Source organism: Pseudopodoces humilis, chromosome 2 (assembly GCF_049639895.1).
Source record: "Pseudopodoces humilis isolate 2021_Gansu_Grassland_sample_001 chromosome 2, ASM4963989v1, whole genome shotgun sequence".
In the NCBI taxonomy this organism is placed as follows: Eukaryota; Metazoa; Chordata; class Aves; order Passeriformes; family Paridae; genus Pseudopodoces; species Pseudopodoces humilis.
In genome coordinates this window covers 9,698,435-9,720,940 of record NC_142201.1, presented here as the reverse complement: position 1 = coordinate 9,720,940, position 22,506 = coordinate 9,698,435, and the positions used below count along the sequence as shown (strand labels likewise).

Here is a 22,506-nt window from a genome sequence, read left to right as displayed (position 1 = left end):
ACAGTTCATATATCTTAAAATTCCTGACAACTGACATGTGAAAAAAATGTATGACATGCATCAAAAGCCATATTGGTCAAATTTCCAGGACCATAAGCAAAATCTTTGGAAAGAGGTCTTATTTAATTATGCTTATTTTGGGGAAATTATAATATTCAAGTCCTATAAACTGAAAGTTAGCAGAGATTGAGAAAGAAGGAATGATTCCATGATTTCAACAGAAGACCAAAATACTTTGTGAAAATTTTTTCTCCATGACAGTACCAAAAATATCATGGAAATTGGCAGGCCACAGTCAACTAAATCTAATAAACTTTTCCTGATAACTAGATGGAAATAAGAATAAGTTTCTTAAACTTTACAAAATCCAAGAGAAAAAAGTTAAATTCCTCTTGATTTCTTTATTGAAGTCCCCTACAGAAGTAGATTTCACTCAAAATCTTAAGGCAGTTGCATTATTTATAATGGTATCCAACAATCATAATAAAGCTGACAGAAAATTGAAAGGCTACTAAGAAATGAAAAGGAAGTAATATTTATTTAATTTAGTTAAAATAGATGGAATTATTAAGCTATACAAGCCTCATGTGTCTGGAGAAAAAAATTATCAACCACTATTTAACTATAATTATTAACTTGCTTTAATTGGTAGACAACAGCTCTTCTTTAAGAAATACATAGCTGAAGGCAAAAAATAATCACTGACTAATAATTCCATATATTGATTTGGGATATTAATTGCTATTATTTTAATTCAAGTTTATATTGATTATAATGAGAATTTGCCTGGTGGTTTTCCCAAAGTATTCATAAGTGAATGCTTTAAATTTGTTTATATCTGTTGTGGCTGCAGCACAAGTTGGCTCAGATTCTGGTTAGGTCTTCAGCTTCTGCAAACTGGCAGAATTATAATATTGTCATATTAATTATTGCATAAAAGTGTAGTAGATGAAGCTTCCAAATTCAGGAAGAAGAGATCTGAAAACTGAAATGCAAGATGAGGACTAAATAACCAAATTACGTCTTAGTAAATTTCAGCCACCATGCTTTGTAATAATTACTTCATTTATTTCAGTTTATATATGACTTTTGATGGTGGAGATGCTGACAAAACTTGCAACTGGTCACAATAAAAGTACCTCAAGAAAAAAATCTGTCCTATATTTTCATCACTCTAAATTACACTTTTCATCACTCTAAAATATCTGTATAGTGTCTAAGTAGAACAAAACAATTATGATAGTTTTAAACATCTTATTTCAAAGCTCTGTGACTCATCATTTCAACACATTTGATGTTAGAATAATGTAGCAGGGGTCATGCTTGTGTGCAAAGGGTTTCTGTCCTGGAGCATTTAAAGGAAGTCATTATTCAATAAAATGCCTGTCACTTGAACGATAGATTTGAATACACAGTGTTGAATAGAAGTATAATTTTGCAATAGATTTTTAGATGTTAGACAGAATTATGTACCCAGAGGCAAACTCAAACTGCAGCACCACATGCACACAGATCTTTTCTCCCTGAAGTAATGAAAGGAAAGCACACAGAAGCAAACAATATGACCTTTGGGTCTTATACTTGTCAAAAGTTATAAAAATTCAACTACTGAAATTCTCATTATAAGGATTACTTGAAACAAGTTTTATTAAACCACTCCAGCTATTTAAAAGTAAAAATAAAAGAGAATAAATAAGTAAAAACCAAATATAACCCCTTACCCTCAGCAAGTACCAGCAAGACGCCATTTGTGATAAAAATGACCAGCTGTTGTAATACAGTATTACAGGGTTAAATATAATGTTTGTTTCACCTTTCTTTCTAACTACAGTAACCTTCTGAGAAATGCCATCACTTACTATTTTCTTTAATAGGAAGGGTTAGAAAAAGAAAGCCAATGGCTCTTTTTTTTTTCCTATAACTAAACCTGAGGCTGTACTATAATAGATGCCAAGTACAGCTCATGTTACATTTGTTCTTATAACACCTTTTTAAGGCAATGTATGTACTACTTTCAAAAATGGCTGAACAAAGAAAGAAGTTTATGAGTCTAAACCAGCAGTACTTGAATGTTAATCATCCCCTACAATCAGCACAACAGCTATTGCCAGCCATGCAGAGATAGGCAGGAAAAAGTAAATACTCGACAGGAAAAAGTCCTGGAAAAAGCAGGTCATTAAGATCAAGTAGAAGCAAAATGCACAAGCTCTTTCACTCCAAGCACGAGCTTAACAAAACAACTCTCTCAAAAAACTACAATATTGACAGACCTGTGGAGGAACCTGCCTCCTTTTTTGGTCGGGGGATGTGACATACACAGCTTGCGCATAGGTGCAACTTTTGAACCGCGGTTTAGGAGAAGGCGAAGGTCCCTGGGGTACACTGACTGTGATCTACAAATAAATTACAATGTACATATGGGTAGGAGCATGGATTGCAGCAGTAAATATTGATTTTAAGATCAACTGAAGAAAAAGAAGCAGGAAGGTCATTTTTCAGGGACAGTGTTGGTATTCAGCAGGCAAAATGGGATGGCATTGAGGAAACCTCTCATTTAATCTGACACCCTTACCAAAAGCAACAAACTGTCAGGACTCAACACCAGCAGAATAACAATGAAAAGGGAAGCTCCTTTATAATTTACAAGCAGAGGCTCAAAAAAGCAAGTGATCTTTTGTCACATCTTGAATAAACAGAGCCAATACCTATCTGCTCAGTAACTCTAAAAGAGAGTGAGCATCCCATACCCAACATACAGATTCAATTCAGACAAGTGAAGTAAGCCTAAAATGCATTAAAAACTTCAGCACATGCTGTCTGATAGTTTCAGTGAAAAGCAAAACTGACATTACAATCATAAATTAATTCCAAATATTACATGACTTTTTTGAGAGGACAACTATAAACTGAGAAAAGATTATTTTAAAATGCAAGTCACTGTAAATAAAATGCTACAAAAATTAAAAATGTATCATGACTATGGAGAAATGTAATCAGCTACTCTCTAAAATGGTAATGTTTCTATCTGCTTTTAAATGTAAGCCCCCCAAATTTGTTTTTCCTCAAGGCATCCTGCCACCATCAAAATGCACAATGCTGTAGAACTGAAGTGCAAAGCACTTACTTGCTGAATAGTAATTTTTAAAACAGTCTGGTGTTAGATGAGAGCCAGTGTGAAAGTACATGCAGAGAAGTACATTTGACTTGACTGGGGTGAAGAGACTTTGCCCATTACACCCATGGGGCTTTTGCCTTCCACTGGCCATTTGTCATCAAACTCATGGGGTAGTCAGGGAAACAACCACTTTAGAGCAGAAAGATGAAAGCAGAAAAGTGAAACTCACTTCTTGTGAAAAATGCTGTTCATGTACTTCTATGTGCTCTTCTCTGGTGACCCTTGAGTGCCGCGGCAGCATCTCCACCTCCCTGATGGCTTCCATGGTGACTTGCTGGGGCAGGACTTGAAACAGCGAAGTCACATACATTAAGATGGACTTTTTATCTGGACAGGCAGTTGCAACATCTGGAAGGAAAATTAACATGTGTAATTTCAGTTTCCATATTTGACATGAGAAATAACCAATTAGTTTCATGGAAAGTTGACAGACTAATGAGCAATCTATTGTCCACATGAGTACTCTAGAGACTAATTAGAACCTTAGCATCAGTTCCAAAATTGCAGAACAAACTTGCATATCAATGAGAAGGAGCCAGAGTTTATACAGGTAATGTTATTTCATTCAGCGTCATGAGATTTCTATCTCTATTTCTTGTGTCAAAATGCAATTTGACACTGTGATCCCCATTAAGCACAGCTAGACATAGGAAAAAGTGTATTACTTGTGCTGCATAAATACTGCCATTATAAAAAAGTGAGGACAACCTCATTTTCCAAGTCATGCCTTTTACGTTCTCCCCACATCATTTAGCCACTGAAAGCAACAATGATGTAGGGGGGGGAAAAATTACCAGTTTTTCTTGTGAGTGGGTTCATAAAACCCAACCATTGAAGTCAAACCATAATAATAATAATAAGCTTCTATATTCTACTTAAGCTTGCATTCTTCATGAAATCTGTGGAGCATCTAAGGAACATGGGATTCACATGCATTGAAACGCATAATAGAAAAAAAAAAAATAAAAAGCCCTGTAAAACCTCTATGGTCTTTAGCAGTCTGTACAAGAACACAAAGAATGATTTCAACTTTTGCACATAGCCATGTTATACACCAGCTGGAAAAGCATTTCCCTGACTCAATAATTCAAGTCAATAACGATCTGAAAAATGTAAGGCATGTGGCAGCTCTTTGAAATAGTTACTTTGTTATTTGCCATTGACACTTACTTCCTACACTCAGTCTAGTGAATCAAGATGTAAAAGGACAGTTGTACAAGAAATTTATCATTAATTCCATAAATGTTTTAACATGAGTGCTGGCAGAAAGCCAAGAACTATGAGTTTTTACTGTCTTAGATCAATCCTGTCTTTGCTAAAACTTGAGTTCACAGAAAAAATAAAATAAATCAATAATTCTACAACATGGCATCTCATTCTCTCTGCCTAGAATGTGGAATGGACATGAAAGAAGGCACCTTGCATTAAAAGTTTTACATATATTTGGAAATTAAGAAAAGACATTCTATCAATAATTTTGGTTTGGCTTTCTGACCCATCCCATCCAGTACTTTGCTTGGTACTTTATGAGAGACAGCTGAAGGTTTAGTTCTACTTAGCATTGGCTGGAAAAAATAGCACATTCCCTTTAACATTCCCACTTCCATAATATAGGAATTTTACTATAAGCATCTTCTTGTCTTCTCTTGAATATTCTACCACCATTTTGTTATACTTAGTGTCCACTAGCAATTGATGTTTACGTGAATATCCATGCCTTCCTACAGGAAAGAATACACACTGAACAATCAGATTTTTCTACTGTTTCTTCATTATTTTCCTTTTCAAAATGTCCTGTTAACCAAGTGAGAAAATACCTTATCATTTATCTACAAAAATACCTCACACAATAGATAAAATGAGTACCTAGAAAATAATATATATGCTAAAAACTGTTTACCAATCTTACCTGACAAATAAAAAGCATATATGCAGCTGTCAAAATCCACTGGCAAATCGGAAAGGATTTCATTATTTAATCACAACAAACAGCTCAACAACCACAGTTGGAAAGCCTGGAATATCAATCTCTCAACAGTCTTTTTTATGGGCTCCTGAATTATCAGAGCAGGAATGACTTCTGCTATATTTTACCTTCATATTTTCTTCTTCTTCACCCTGGTCTAATGCACTATCTTTACCCCCTGCTGAGTCTGATGGCTATTTGAAATCCTAGTAGCTAGACAGTAAATAAACAGAAATTCAAGCATTTTCTTGCAAGGAAGTTCACTATTTCCTTGTAAATACATTTATTTTCATGAAAATACCTGTCAAACCAATATACACCTCTTAAAAATTAATCTCAAATTCTTGGAAAATACAGAAGATTTTTAATAAAATTAAGACAAGATATGTATACTATACCATTTTTCCAATACTAGTTTTGAGAAAATTTTCCAGGATTTTTTTTTTTTTCCCCAGACCAATTTATCTTTTCAAATTCAACTCAGAGACAATTATTTCAGAAAATTTCAGCAGTTTTCTTGGCAAAAACTGTCCAGAGTAGGATTGAAAAGAATATAAAAAAATGAAAAAAATAGACTACAAATCAAAAGAGAGTTTAAAATGGGAAACATTATAAGGTTAGCAGAAATTATATTAAGATGTTTATCAATAAAGAATCTGAATAACTTTGGAAAGCTCTGGAAACCATCCCAGTTCTTTAACAAATACAGTTACACGAAAGTATTGGAAAAGTTTCCAAGATGACTGTTCCAGTTATTGAGAGGAAACTTTTTCAGTAAAAACTTTATGCTGACAGATTAATATTTTTCAAAAGAAAACAGTGACTTAAACTTGTCAGACGAACCATATTGTTCAGACAACTCTTCTTGATACCTTTTGAGATCCATGGGATCACTTATTAAGACGTGGTTTCTTTAAGCATCATTTTTCATGAAAGAAACAAAATTACCTTGCAAGAGCCTAACTTTATGTGCTCCCCCTGAAAACATATTCACCCCTAGCCATTTTGAAAGATTAGTCTGTTCAAGGAAGTCCCCAGTCAAATTCACAAAATACAGAGAAATAATAAAAAAAAAACACTTATTTTGATATATGGGCCAAAATGCCTGTCTGAGTCTGAGACACTAGAAGAGCTCAATTTTGACCATGAATTTTAATGTAAAGTAAGATTTTGCTCCTCTAGAAAAGCAGTTACTTGGCAACAAGTACCAAAAGAGCAGAAAGGATCTGATTTCACCCCAGAACATTAAAATCATGAAATATAAGCCAAATCCACTGCTGTTGAAGTGTAGTTGTCTTTAAAGGGTTTTTACAGGTTTATTTTGGGAAGCAATTTGCCTGATAAAAGTTCACTGCAGCTTGATTCTTATTAGCAAATATTACTTGTTTTATGATGAACAAAACTACAAGATTGACTGTTTCTTAAGGATGACCACAATAAAACTGAAATGTTCTCAAACTAATTACTTTCTAAAGATGTCAAACTCTCCAAAAAAGTGATCCAGCAATCAATTTTTATAAGCCTTGTGGTTCACAAGTAGTTTGGTTCTTGCATCCATATGTTTGGTCAGTGATCAAATTCCTGATAACATTAAGGGATAAGTGAAAATGATTATGATATAAAACACAAATAAGTTCCATACCAAAAAATACAGGTCTAGCAACAAACAAATCCAGTGTTTTCCTACACAGTGTTACAATAAGTATAGAAAGCCACATACAGAGCACAAGTTATAAGTGTTTACGGAAATGTTTCCTAAAATTTTCAAATACACAGCTACCAATACAACTGTTGCTTTGTAATAATATTTTGCTTTCTCCAAGCTCTGACCAACTAACTGTTCTGACCCCGTTTGTGTCAAATAGTTTTACTGTTTGTGTTCACTCTTTGTATCAAACTAGTAGCAAAATAACTTTGAAAGAGGAGAGCTTAAGTGCCTGCTGCACTGCCAGAAAGATTATATTTCTGTACATAAATTGCTGATCTGGTTTCTTTAGATTGTGAGACAAATTCTGAAAAATACTTTACTTTACTTTACATAGTGCTGAGAAACATGCTGAGAAACTCGAGCCCTAAAAATACAAGAAATCCTTTCCTCAAGAGAAGTAGCTAGGATTTTCACAGAAGCATAAAGTAGAAAACTAATTTCTAAATCTTATACATCACCTAATGCTATTTGCTGCTATTACATTAGTAATAGAAAATCCCAGTATTTTAATATTACTGGCTGCTAACCCAAATGAGATTTTAAAAACTGTGCTAAATAAAAAACACTGTCCTCCCTTCCACAAAAATTTGAGATTCTCAAAGCTGATTTGAATGTTCAGAGATTACATGGGGCTTTTTTCCCCGATAAATAAAGGCTGTTGTTATTTCTTTTATCAGAGTGAGGTCTGGGGTTTGTGAAAGTCTTTTTCATGATACAAATACAAAATTAATACTTATTACAGGTTCTACTGTTATTTCCAAATGCATCTGTTTAGAAAGCAGAAGCTCTGAGAATCCTGAGATAAGACATAAATCTAACAGATACATAAATGATTAATTTCTGCAATGGAAACTCATTACAGGAGATACTTCCACATTCATATGGCCACTCCTAGTGTGGCACCAGCCTCAGCCACAGGATCTAAGATGAGGGCACAGAAGAGCATTTATGAAAGTGCAGCCACAATTCAGATGTAACTTTTATTTATTTTACCCTTCAGCCTGAAGGATAAGGGTGAACTTTTCAAAGTATATTCAAAACTCTGTGGTAATCTTCCTGACAAGGCTACCAAAACATTTTGAAACAGCTTTCATAAAACCCAAGGTATATATTTTGATCTCAATTTTATGAGATTTAAACCTAAATTTGTAACTGAAAGTACATTAGACTGCAGTAGTAAAAATGAAACAGCTTACTCAAAAAAAGGAAGAAAAAGTAAGATTTCATTCACAAATGCATGCATCGGAAATGTCAGAATAAAATGTATCTTTTAAATGTTGCCCCAAAACTAAGGGAAAAAAAAAATAGAAAAAAGGGTGGAAATTTTGAACTTGGTAATTTTTACTCCAAATTTAACAAGACCACTTACAGACATTAAGCTATGAGAGAATCATGAGTCCCATTCGAACTTTGCTCTTACTGGTGACTTAATTCACTGACTGCAAAAACATGAATCTATATATAATTCATTCTTATTCAAACACCAAGAAATAAGCAAGATTATCAGGCAAAGATTATAAGGTGTTTTGCTGAAATGTAAACATACTTCTCCCTCAGTCTCCACTTGGTCTCAAAATGACGTTTTCCTACAATCCATGTTTATACTAACGGTACGATTATAGCTGGAACAATAGCAGTAATGATTTAATCGACTGACACTCATTGCTGCCACTAAGGCCTTGAAGCAAAAAACTCTACAGTCTCTAAAAGGTCAGCCAGTAACTGCACTGTCTACTCACAATTATTGACCTTTTTTACTTCTTTTTTAAATTTGTAATTATTTTCTGCCCTGTTTTTTTACTCCATCAGTAGATTGTGTGTTAAATTCATAATGAAAACAATTTTTGAAGGCAATCTCAAGGAATAGACCTGGACTTGAAGATAGACAAAAATAAATATATGAAATACTGCATAACTGTGAATATTGAAATGTGGAAATTAAAACCGATGATTTTAAAACTTTATTTTAAAAACAAAGTTAAAGCGAAGGTCGAAATTTTTCAAAGGCTATTCAATGGCCTATATGAATAAGCACAGTGATCACAGTCTATTATTTTGCTGAATAAAATTCACATTTTACAAAATTAACTCCTAGAAAAAGGCAAAAATTACATACAGACAATTAAGTGAGAGCAGAAGCCTGGAAGACAGTCCACTTACACAGCACTGGCTTTTTCTTCTTTTCTGTAGATGTGAATAGCCATAAACCTAAACCACTATGAAAATGTTGTTAGTTTTTAAACAGAGATTTCTTTAAGAAAATGAATGTTTTAAACCTGATGGTTAACACTTACAGATGTCAAAATGCTGACCTATGTAGGCTGCATTAAATAAGGTCACAATAGCAACATGAAGAAAATATCCTCAGAAGATTAACACATTTGTGTTTACCTTTTAGAATTACAGAGACAGGTCAGGATTTGTGGAATTAAACTGCTGCAGAATTCAAGTGTATCTGGTATTAATATATTTGGTGGCAGAACATACCTTTAATCTGTGTGAATGTCTGTTCTGATTTGCAGGGAAGTCTGAAGGAGCCTTGGACTAATATGCCAGCACTATCCTGGTTAAGTGAACTTGATGCTATCTCTGGATTTTAAACCTGCAGAATCAGACTTAATACCTCTGCTGAACAGTAAAGCTGCTGCTTATTCTTTTTCAGGTTCCTTAAAATATTTAACATTGCTTTAGTAACACCACAACCTTTGCAGCTTAAGCTATATCTCAAGTAAGCATTATCTTAGCAGAAAAGATAGAAAGAAGTGAAGTCAAAATAGCAAAGAAATAAAATACTAGTTTTAAAAATGTGGGATATGATACATTTTTATCATATCATGTTTTATACTAATATTTTTGTCATTGGGTAGGAGTGAGCATGGCTGCCATCAATTTGTTGAAATAATAGTCAGCAGTTTTACTCACAAAACTGATATACACTACTGAAAGCTGCAGTTTGGTTTTTCAAAACCTGGAAATGCAGTGAGCGGTGGGGTGGGGCAGGAAGAGCCAGAGGAACGAAAACTAAAATATAACCTGTCACCTAGTTCCTACTGAAGAGTCCTGAAAATGAAGACAGACCAAAGGAGTTACAGTGTCTGAATCAGGAATAGTGTTCAAAAAAGGTAATATTAGCAGTCACTGAAACTGTAATTTTGCTAAGAGCATTTGAGATATTTTCAAACAGGCTAATATTTAAGAGAGCAAATGGGACAGTATTTCAAAATACTGTACATTTTTCACTTAGCTTTTATAAATATTTAGTCTGGAGAAACAGCACAGGTAGATATTAAAAAAAATAAAAAGAAAAAAAGAAAATTAGTGAAATCCAGTAACTAAAGATTTTCTAACTTCATATGGAGATAAACTCATTACTTTTATTTCATTGTAAAACCTTTCATAAAGGTAAAACAATATATGGTAAATGGGAAATGGCAGTTGAAATCTAAACAGACAGTTTGACCAGATAATAGAAAGAGTCACATGCATACTGGATGGGTGATTCCAGACTTAGAGGGTAATACTTCTTCAGGTGCAATCAAAACACAGCATTCTTTTGAAATATTACTGAGAAGAACAGGGATTCTGCTGCTAGAGTGTATCTTCCTTTTATTCCCATCTGAAATGTGCTATTTCTGACATGGAGGAAAGCTAAAATCACCTGAGGTTAATTCTGTCCCAAACCAACAAAACAGAACACCGAATGATACTGTAGCTTGTACTTTTCCCATCTAGGACCTTATGGACAACTGGTTTTGTGTGAAACTTAGGAAAAGTGAAATGGAAAAAAGAGTGAAACCTAAAAAAGAAAGTGTCCAAGATAGACTCATTTGGCTGTAAATTTAAACTAAGCTGTACTTGGCTTTGTTTTGATTTATTAAAAATTGTAGCAGAAGTTTTAAGAAACAAAGTTCTGTGCTGTAAAATTCCTAAATTTGAGGTCAAGATCAGGTGTAAAATTAATTCTAGATATCTTAAAAAAATTACAATATTTAGTGCATATAATTACATCTTCAACAATAAATCCTGTTTTCCCCTAATTTAGGCCAGAGTACTGTTTGCAGCTACAATGCAATATTTTTTATATTCAACAGACCATACTTCCATAGGGCATGCAAGTTTGGTTACATTCAGCTAAAAAATATCAGAAAAAATTTCAGTATCATTATGAGAGGCTAGGAGAATTCATAGCTATTAAGGTATAGTTACATACAGGATATTTAACAAAAAAAAGCCCTCACTGACAGAAATTCATGTATACAAATTGATTTGATATGTCAGTTTAAAATTCAAATAAGAGATTTCTTGATGAGTCTTATGGCAACACATCTTGAATTTTCTCACTGCATGTGTGGCATGGCTACATCTACATGAAGACCAGTTACCTGGATAATATAGGCTTCTATATGTATGGAACATAAACAGTATAAAAAATGACAAATTAAGTATTTAAGAATGTTAACCGTAGCAGATGCAAAAAGGCTATTTACACTTTTTAAAAACATATCTTAAAAAAATATACAGATACATCTTGAGGAAATTGAAACTCTAATAATTTATATATATATATATATATCATGATCATTCTTGCATTGAAATGCTAAAGAAACAGGTTAGGAAAAAGCCTTATAAATGTTGTAGGGGACAGACTTTAAACATTTGAAGGATTATTTCACCAAAAATATAGCATTAATAGATTAATGTTCTTAACTTTTTTCCTTAGGCTGATCATGAGGAAAAGCAGTTTAAAATGCATCATGCCAATACTTTTTAAAAATGCAAGCTCTGACTGAAGGGTTACTATGCACTTTCCATTTTCCAGGAAGTTATTTAAAATCTACCTGTAATGCAATTTAAGAAAATAAAACAAACAACTCTAGATCTGATTATCTGAGGAAGAGAACTGTTCAGGCTCAACAGTCAGAACTTCTTAAGCCCATACTCTGAGGCTGGAAATATCTGCTCATGTTTTGCATCTATGTAAGCTTCCATTTACATTTCAACACTTGTATACATGGCTAGTGTTGGAGAAGCAGAGGAACAGGATAAGGGCAAAGCAGGATGCCTGGGAATTCATAATGTAAAGATTTGGAAATCAACATTTTAATGACTCCTATTTAAACATGTAGCAGAAAGAATGCAAAATGATATATTTTATGCATATCAAACAATATTAAAATAAATATAGGAAATTTCAAACATGAAATATACATTTTCGTTAAAATACATTAAACTTATTTAATATATAAAAGGCAAACCATAAGTATTAAAACACTAACAATTACAGTCTAGTGGTAAGCAGAATAGCAGCACTATAATGCTCTACTGTGTGCTCTGAAAAAGGAAATCCTTCTTAGCACTGTATCAGAAGGGCAAATTGTGAAAGAAGGGCCTGCATGGGATACCTGAAATCAGTATTACACTAACACCTTGTTTATTAGACATGTTTCTGACTTCACTATAAAAAGGTTCTCTCACATTCTTCTCAGTTCAGAATTATTAATTGTCTTCATGGTCTTCACTCACAGAAACAAATGGATAGCAAAACTTCAGTACTCAGACAGTTAATTCCAGGAATGCTTTATGATGCAGTATAGGTGCAATTCAGAACCACAACATTTTCAGAGATAGCTTTATTAAATAACTCAAAATAAAAATTATTTTTTAATACTTTAAATACATTAATCTCTAGTCCACTGTAATGCACATAGAAACTAAATAAGCATTGTAGTAGTTTGTGAATGAATGCTATGGCAGAGACTTGTTTAGTCCACATGGACTCAAGGATGAAAAATTAAGAAATGGTAATTTGATATTTTCAAGAGTTTCTAGAACTGATACAAATTTTGGGGTATTCTGAATGTAACCACCCTTTAGAATACATGGGATTCCGAGTCTAAACAAAGCACAGCTCATTTTAATGCTCTAGTAGTGCATATCCAGCTGTTGTTCAGCAAATGCAGTCAAAACATTCAAGATCAGAACCAAAGCCTGTCACGTTCACCAAAAATTGCAAAATTATGCTTGCCAAACTTTACAGAATATCTGCTATTATGTAAAATATGTATAATGATATGTACAACAGCACCTCCTGAAAATACTTCATACATCTGACCACTCCAGGAACAGAGAGATCACAGCCTTGAAATGCAAGACTTGTTATCTTTTTTCATCCAAATATCAATTTTGAAAGATAAACTAAATTCACCTCCAAGAAACATAATATTGATTTTATTCCAGAAAGCATTAACAAGATTTGACTCAGAATTCTGTTTTCTGATCTGACACGTCCAAGAATAAAAATCCACAAGTGAAACAGAAAAGAGTTGTTAGTCTTAAGCAGACAGTGTCGAGAAGAACAAAACCTTATTGAGAGCCTACTCAAAGAAAGGCTTAGAGCAGCTACATGAGTGCTCCTTATAAATGTATCACAGGGTGAAAGCAATCAGAGCAAAACCATCAAGCTCAAGGACAACGTTAGTGCAAGAACAAAAGACAACACAACAAGAAATACAGCCTAAAAATGCAGAAAAAATTTATCACCTTCAGAAAGTGAGCTTCTGAGTAAAGCAAAGGAATAGAAGCAAAGCATCCAACTGACTACAATAGAATTTGAGGAATTCAGTAAATCCTTTATAATGAGATGTTTACCTGAAATTGCAGGTAACAGGACATCAATGAAAAATCAGCTCCTAAATGTCCTGTTCCTCCCCTCCTTTCTACATTATAGTTAGTGCTAACTATTTTTTAGTTATACTATTTTAATATAGGCTATAGTTCCATGTTTTTCTATGAACTCCACTCCCTTGCCTTTTTTTTTTTTAATAATTCAGTTATGAGGAAAGATATCCATGCAATAATCTGGCCAAAATAATGATAAAAATAATGTGTCATGGCTGACTATTATTAGAAACTCTGATAAAGCATTAGACTAAAAATGCAAAATACCTTTTGCATATATAGCATACATATACATACTTAACAACTAATAGTACATCAACAGAGCATGGGAAAGAAAGCTGGAGATTAATCAATGCAGTCAATATAATGTAAATAGGAGTTAGGAATGCATTAGAACAACAAGCAGTTTTATTACATATTTATCATGCATTATGCTAATGAAGAAAATGCAAACAGCCCTAGAAATGTGTTTAGATAGGATGATGAAGCAACACAAAAAATAACCAGGTTAAATCTAAATATGAGTTGGTGAATATTTTATCATGCAGAAGGATTTGTAAATACTGAGCAGGGGCTAAGCATAAATAAAAAAAAAAGAACATGTAAAAGTTTAAGAAAATATATAATCCTGGAAAAAGATGGTAGAACTGCTAATTCCACCATTAGTATATTATTCCTTGATATTTAACTTATAAGTACTAATTTTTTTTTTAATTATCTCTTTTTAAAATGCAATAAACTATGTAATCTTCAAAATCACCAACTTGATATACATTTATCCATTAATTAGCATAATTGAATGCTAAAGAGGTTATGTTATGTCTGTGTTTTTCGAAACAAAATATATTTTTAAGGTCAAAAAATCTGAATACCAACTTTTATTAGCATTTGCAGGGGGGGAGGGAAAAAGAAAAACAAAAAGGATCATTAGAAGATGTACTTGAAAAGTTCCACATGTTTGGTTTTAGAATTGCCTTTTCCAGGCTGAGTAGTTAAACAAACCAGAGATGCTACAGGTACAGAGCTCAGACAGAGACATGATGAGAATAAGAAACATTCATGACTACAGTTATGGGAGCAGAGTCTAGGATTGTAAATGAGAGCAGTGGAGGACAAGACTTTCTTAAAGTCTGTCTTAAAATACCCAGTGCTAGAGAGACTGACTTTAGCCCAAACATAGTGGATTTAAGTGTTATTAGCTAAGAAAATGTACATAATCTAAAAATCATGCAGAGGAGGTCATCTTCGCAAATAACTCAGACTGTTCTGAAGACGTGAGACTAGGCTTTGAAACAGGATCTAGAATATCTAATAAACACCTAAATGCATGAAATACATGTCCAAACCCATTGGAAAATTTTCATTTCACATTTAAACAGAGTACAGTCTTGTAGTTAAACCACAGAGTATAACAGAAAGGTTCCCAGTGTCTCCTCTCACTGACTGGTTTCCCTAGATTAACATGAAAAGCCAGCAAAAACCAAAACCATAGAACTAAAAAAATCTTCCAAAACTAAAGGAAAAACTAAGCACCCCTCCAAACTTTAAACTAACAATATACAATACTCTTTAAATCACAAAAATTCTAGTAAATAACCCAAAATTGGCATAAAATGGACCTTATTCTGTTTAGCAACTTTTTGCTTTTGGTCCTTATTTGACAGGGTAACTCCTGAAAAATCTTTGGGCCTAGCTGTGCAACCATTTTCACCGAGCAGGTTGTGCAAGCCAGCCCAGCATGTTAATAATTTAGCCCATCTTACCATAAAGATAATGATTTCATCAAAAATGAGCTTGCAGGGTTCAGATAGGACAAGTGAGCGACACCAGTCACAGAGAAGTGGCATGTTTCACTAACTTTCAGCATTATCAGATTAGTAATAAATATATATTCTGGGCCCACACAAAAAACTTTTAATAAAATATGGCAAGTTCTAATAGCTTAGAAATAGCACATTTCCAAATCCAGAGCAATAGATTTGATGCAGACTGAAGCACTCAGTTTGCCAGGGACAGATACTGCAGCAGTGGGAGCCAAGTGCTTTCCCCACACTATTTTCCTGCTGAGCTCCAGCTGAGCAGAGACCTCAGCATGAGCAGAAGGCATCCTAGGATCTTCTCAGTTCTGGAGCACAAAGATAAGGAGTGAACTATATTTTAAACCTTTGAATAATGGTATAAAATCTTTATGCCACCTGGCTAGCAAAGCTATACAGCAGATGTACTTACAACAGCAAAACCACACTCTTCTAAAAATCTGAGTCAAGTGACACTGCTCATGTAAAGGAAATCAAATTTAAAGCACTGCAGCCATGGCATTGCAACCAAAATGTAGTGAGCAGTTCCAAGTGTCCAGAACTTAAGCCTCGCATACATAATTATTTTCAATTCAAAGAGATGTAACTCTTAGCAAGCATAGATACTTAGTCCTTGTGTAATTTGTTATGACTTTCATCTAAACTTTGGGTCTACAAGGATGCTATTTAACAATGCAACTTGGAAAAAAGGTACTAAGTATACAAGTAACACTGAAATTAAATACCCTACACCAGGATAGAGGAGGATAAACCAAAGTAAAATCTCACAAAAGCATATTTTCTATAGTGTCTCTGTGCTCCTGGCATGGAATAAATAGCAAAAATTAATAGTGCATTATTACTGAAATGTGTTCAAAGACATTACAGGTCAGGCTCCTTTTGTCATGTTTGTGTTCTATGATTTAATTTTAAGATACACCCAAACGTTACAACTTTCAGAAGATCCTATTAGAGAAAACATAGAAGAGGCAGGTAAGTATCTCTGGGTAATCTCGTAAAACAAAGTCTTCACACATGTATTTTTATTGCCTTGCTTTTATAAAATGTTAATATGCCACAGACAGTGATATTTCCTCATAAAAATATCCCAGCCTTAGCAACTTACCCAACAGAGAGTTATTGATTTAAGACAGAGTTTGATTTTTGAAGTATTAATTGTTTCTGTTCTTAGTGTTGCACTGGTCATTGCAATAGATATTAGAGAAGAAGTCAGGAATGGACCATTAGAAAGTTATTAGTTTGATGAGAATTAGAAATACATAAAAATTGTAAATTTTCTGTTTCTTGTATGTGGCTAGACTAGGCAAACAATAAAGCATTCCTAAGACTTTGGGAAAACAGCAGATAACTTTGGGATATACAGTGAGGTGTCTCACCTCTAGGTCACTTCTTTTTAAAAAAACAAGCATTAAGAATGGAAAATCACTATCATCTGAACATCTCATGTCTGTCAGATAGCCAATATGCAATATGTCAATAGAATAAATTCAATTCCTAGTGAAGTAAATAAAAAAAATACATTCTTAATTTCCAGTCCACCACTCATAGAGGGAATCTCAGCAGGGGAACATGCATATAAATAAACTGTGATTCACAACAATGTCAAAACCTCCCCAAGTTACATATAGAAATTATGTTGCCTACACTATCCAAAGATGAGTTGGCAATCTTGGCTTTAAGAACAGTTCCCAAAGTTAAGTTTATTAGCACACTCAATTCTAATCTATTTCAACTGTTGAAAATACAGTGGTGCTACATTGACTGACCTAATTCCCCTCCCAGGGTTTTCTCCAGCCCCTATCTTGCATAGGGCACAACCTCTCTTCCCCACCTTCTGGGTCTGTGTTTCCTTCAGCACCCCAGGCATGCAAGCAGTCCCAGTTGCTGGAATCTCAGTGAGATAATAGCTTTGCAACTGTGCATGGACCTCCACGTCCACCTTTCCCATTTTATGTGCATTTGGGTACTGATGTTCACATAAGGAAGATGACAGATACCTCATCACAGAGGTGTTTTTTAAAAGCTTCATTGCCACATGTTCCTGCCCTTTTCTTCAGCTTATTGCACCCCTTCCCTGCCACAATTAGGTTATAGCCCTCATCACAAGGTTAGATGCTTGCTGCCAAAGATGTTCTTTATCCACTTTGGCAGTCCTGTTGAGCAGGCATTGTTCCTCAAACAGGTCCCCGCAGTGAAAAAAGCCAAAATTCCCTGCTGTGACACCATGTATACAGTCAAATGTTGATCTGAAAATTTTCCCATTCCTCCTTGAGCTTTTCCTGTTTACCAGCAGGAGAGAGGAGAGCACCCTGTAGGCACCATGCCCTTCATCCTCACCAGAACTCTGCAGTCACTCCTTAGATAGCCAGGCACTAGCCATGGATTAGTGCCCAAATGAATGAACAAGGGGGAGTAGCCAAAGGGTCAGACACAGACACACGTTAAAAGACTTGCTGAAGCCTCTTGGGTCCAAATGGCTGTCAAGGACAAAACCTCTCAAGACATGCTCAGGTTTGCAGAGGAACGCCTCCGTCTCCTGCGAGAGATACTCCAGGAAATATCACTGTCCTTTTTTTCACCCTGGCTGAGGTGTACCTGCCTCCGATGCCACCTGTGACAGAGATTTATCTTCCTCACCTGTTCCACAGGCTCTTCTTCAGGGCATAACTTTTCCAGAGAACCTGGGAGCTGGTGTGGGTTACCTTGTGTCAACCTCTGCTTCAGGCTTGTGCTTCTGTCAGTTCCAAAAGAGCAGCCAGAGGATGATTGCTATGAGCTTCACCTAAATATGTTACCTAGAACTGCTGATCAGGGAGCATCAAGCACCAGCTCAACTGCGTAGAAAGGATTGATATAACCAGGGGGACAAGAGCACAATAAACAGAGGCAGTCAAAAGAATCAGAGCAGTACCCAAATGACTTCAGAAGATTTTAAGAGTAATAAAAAAATAATTAGGGAATGGTAATTTCCCTCTTACATGAGCAATCAGAGTTTATACTGATGAACACTATGAAACATTTTCTGAACAGATAATGTGTACCTGAGAGTACACTGATAATGCTCCTTACAAACATTAAAATTCATTCATACCTTGGATGGCATCTGGTTTAATTCTGAATAATGTTTTGAGAAAATGAAGCATTACATAAAATCAAAGTAGCCTCCAAGATACAGTTTAATCCATAGGTCTGTAACAGAAAAAATTAGCCATACAGTTTTCTAGTAAGGTTTCAGAGATACCCATACCTATACACATGACAGGTATATGCTTCCTTAAACCCAAGCAATAGATCCAGTCAAAGATGGGCTCATCAGTAAGTTACTAAATAAAGTTATTTTATTTACAGTATACAGAGTCAGACCATGTTAACATAACATTTCAGTTTGGCAACACAATTTGTGAATCTAAAAAATAATTACAGTGATATAAAACAGGAAAATTTCAGCTTATTGCCAACATGCATAGAGCATTAAAATCAATGCTTTAAATTACCAAAAATACCAAAACATTTATATTATTATTCAGTGCACTATATAGTGATATAGTGGCTAACAGTACTGATTATATTCTAACAAGTATTTGCTAAAATATATTTAAGAGGAAAAATAAAGATTGATAAAGCAAACATGTGGATGGTTTGTCCCTATGATCCAAGGAATTAAGAGTAAACAAGTCATGCATTGACTTCAAAGTAGATATTTGTAAGCACCTCTTTCAACAGGAAAAGTAAAAAAAAAAAAATGTTCTCTTAATCTACAGGTTTAATTCTGAGTAAGAAATATTCTGTACATCTTTTTGTGGGAAGTAAACTGACAGCCTGAGAATTTTTAACATTAGCATGCAGTTTCACAACATTTTTATCTTTAAATCTTAGCTTAAGGAAGGAAGCCGGGACAGTTTTTTGCAATTCCTACCTTTCAAATGTTGCACTATCCTAACTCTTTGCTTTGAGAATGTACTAGCACGTTTATGTCAGTTCATAAAGAGGAGATTCTAAAGTTAAGCCATAATAAAACCAATGCAAAATAAAACCCAAACCAAAACCAGAATAAATATTTATTAACCAGTGAAGCACACTGAACAATTTCACCCAAGGAATAATACAGAGGAGAAGTGCAGGAGGAAGGAGAGATATTGTTTCAGAGCTGACTGGCTTAAATGCTGTGAAACCTTCCCTATGACTGCACCACCACTGCCCAACTCCTGAAATAAGGATAACATCAAATCAGATCACAACTAGAAAATTGTTCTTGTGATTCCACTTGTATAATGCCGATTTATCAAATTAAAACCAGCTATTATTAAGCTACTGATCAAAGAAAACATTTATTTTCAAAAAAGTGTATTTTCTCTAAAAGTTCATAAAATATGTATTTCATAAAATGTATTCATAATTTCATAAAAGTTACTGGTATGCAAATAAAGTTTCATTTGTTCATCTTGTCTCCAAACATAGCATAGAAATGTTGTAACAGACTGAGATTGCCACATAGGAGCATAATCTCATTTTTTGGGTATCAGACAAAGTTTTTATTTCTTCCTTCAGTGTGTCATAATTTTTTTCCCAATTTCATTGTGTACTATTTCGATTGCAATTCTGTGAGAGTGACTATGACTGCCCTGTTGGAACAAGTAGCTTAATTTTTCATTTCCTTGTAATCAACAAGCAAGTCTCTTGATAAATAAATAAAGCCAACAAAGTCCTAAAGAGGTTGGTGACAGCTTTTTCAGAGAGAAGTTACATCTTGCATTTATAAACAGCCCTCAGACATGGAAACCCACTGACTTTCGAAGCCGCTATGCAACACAAGGAACAAGTTCACACAGACTAAAAGCCTTTGTTTGCAAAAAAGTAAACTCTAACTTGAGCATTTCTGCTGCTGTAGTTCAACATGTAAAATGCCTATTTATATTCAGCAGACTGGAGGCTCTTGGCATAAGAGCCTTGCTGCTATTTCTTCCTTTATTAGGCTCTGCTAAAAAAGCCATTATCAAGGTCTGTGCTATGGCTCTCTAGGCACACAGTGCTCCATGGCCCTAAAGAAATTAATCTCTCTTTTAGTTTTATATTCTAATTTTAGTCCAAGGAACCGAGTCTCACATCATGGAGCTGTGTAAAATGCTAATAAAAAATTAATAATTTAATTATTTCTTCCATTTTGAATGTAGACTTTCATTAGTTGCAATAATCACCAAAAAAAGCAAGAACATAACTATGAAGTACCATGCCATTGCATACATTACAAGGGTACAAATCAAAATGCAATTAAATCCTAAAATGCTTTGGTTTATTTTAAATAACACAGTTTAGGACATTAGTAGAGAGATCTAAAACCACATAAAACAAGTTTTGACAGCCACCCTAAAAAACTCTTAAGTTTTAACAAATAGAAGAAAAGTTTTAGATTTTTTTTTCTTTACTTAAGTCATAACTAAACCAGACTATCATCTATACTATTTCTAAAGGGCTTAGAAAGGAAACTAGAAGAATCTCTCAAATGGTACAAATAACAGGTAATTAATTTGGAAAACACTCCTATGGGTTTTGACAATGTCTTCTGGGAAAGCCATCTTTAAGAATGTCTTATATGTGAGTCTTACACAATAGGTTATGTAAAGTAAGCTTCCCACAGTTAATGGTTGGCATTTTCCCAAAACATTAACATAGACTAGTCTAATGAATTATACTTACACAGCTGGTTAAGCTTTTTTTTTTTTTTTAAATTAACTTAGCTTACTTTGTCCACAGTGTTTGTCTGGCATGAAACAAAACAGATAGAATACATTCCCTTAGCATTAGCATTAGGATTGAGCAGCACAGAATCTGATTATTGTGTTATTACTATTAAACAAAAAAGCCAATGAAAGGAAACATCATCAATAGTCATATTTACATGTTGATTTGAAACTGAACAATTAAAAACAATTTACATGCCAAGCTGTAGGTCAGAATAATGTGTTAAACAATATTTTAGCCACTGAAGCCAAGTGTCTGGTTGTTTCAGTAACAGAAATGTGAGGGTGAATTCTGGCACTTGTCAGCCTATGATAAGTTTCTAACAGACTAATACTTGTCAGGGGAGTGATAGCTGATTATACAGTAAAATTGTACTAGATAAAGGTGATGAACACACTGTGGAGGAAAGATTTAAAAATCACATGAGTCACTATACCTCATGCCAGAGTAATTCTGCAGTTCTTTGTTTTAATTTATCACAGCAAATTATCCAATACCAATTTTATCCAACATTTCCCAGTGGAATGCGTGCAGTACAAAAGCACGGCACAAGCAAATGTACGTGAACTTTGATATATCTAGTAGTAAATTACCTGTAGTAACCTTGCTACTACTGTCAGTCTGTATTTAACAGGATGGATGCTCTTCCATGCCATGCTCACAGCCCATACAACTGAGAGAGATGAGAGCCTTCAGGGAGCAGCCTGTACCCATCGATTTTCCACTTACCCCTGACACTTCAGAGCAACCTAGAGTCTCTTCAAAAAGGGACACCTTTTCATAATCCTGACTGAGCATCTGCCCACTGAGAGCAGGGTGCATTTGACAAAGTGCTTTGCTTTCCTATGCTCCACATTGCAGCAGCACCGATAATGAAATACAAGATCAGATGAGGCACTACAGGCGTCTGTCTCAGCAGAGGCAACAGAGCCAGAGCCCACCCTTGTCCTCGTGCTGGCTGCCTGGAGAGGGACAGCATGAGGTGAGCAGATGTGACACGACCCATGAACAGCAGTTCATCTGGAGCAGCTCTGATTGCACACCACTCAAATACACCTAAGGGACCCAAACTGCAGGAATTAAAATAAAACACCTTGGTTTCCAGTGATGCTGAACACCTTTAGACAATGTGCAAAGCTCTAGTTATAAGATACCTACCTTCTTCCCAATAGGTACAGAGCAACTTAACTCAGGTACTAGTGACTATTATCTGTATTTAACACTCACAGAAAGCCATACAGTAGATTAAAGGACTAGTCTTATAAAAACTAAGATGTGCCTCTATTAGTTGCACATTACTATAATATGCAAATGGAATTCAGAATCAAGGTAAATCAATCTTCAAATTAAATCCGTCTGCATTTATGAAATATTCTGAAGAGCCTGACTTAAAGTAATATAAAACATAAAAGAGTAAAGAGCT

At 34.6% G+C, this 22,506-nt stretch overlaps 1 protein-coding gene across 9 annotated transcripts in view; it reads right to left on the bottom strand.

The window, feature by feature from the left end:
* DMD (dystrophin) overlaps positions 1–22,506 on the bottom strand; it is a 1,137,330-nt gene that overhangs the window by 720,508 nt on the left and 394,316 nt on the right. For 8 of the 9 annotated variants that reach the window (XM_088068904.1, XM_088068916.1, XM_088068923.1 and 5 more), the window contains 2 exons: positions 3,345–3,523; positions 2,271–2,393 (listed from right to left, as the gene is read on the bottom strand). In XM_088068904.1, coding sequence (XP_087925030.1) covers positions 2,271–2,393; positions 3,345–3,523 — 302 coding nt within the window. The remainder of the gene's footprint in view (positions 1–2,270; positions 2,394–3,344; positions 3,524–22,506) is intronic. The other variant, XM_088068928.1, reaches the window with a different exon arrangement.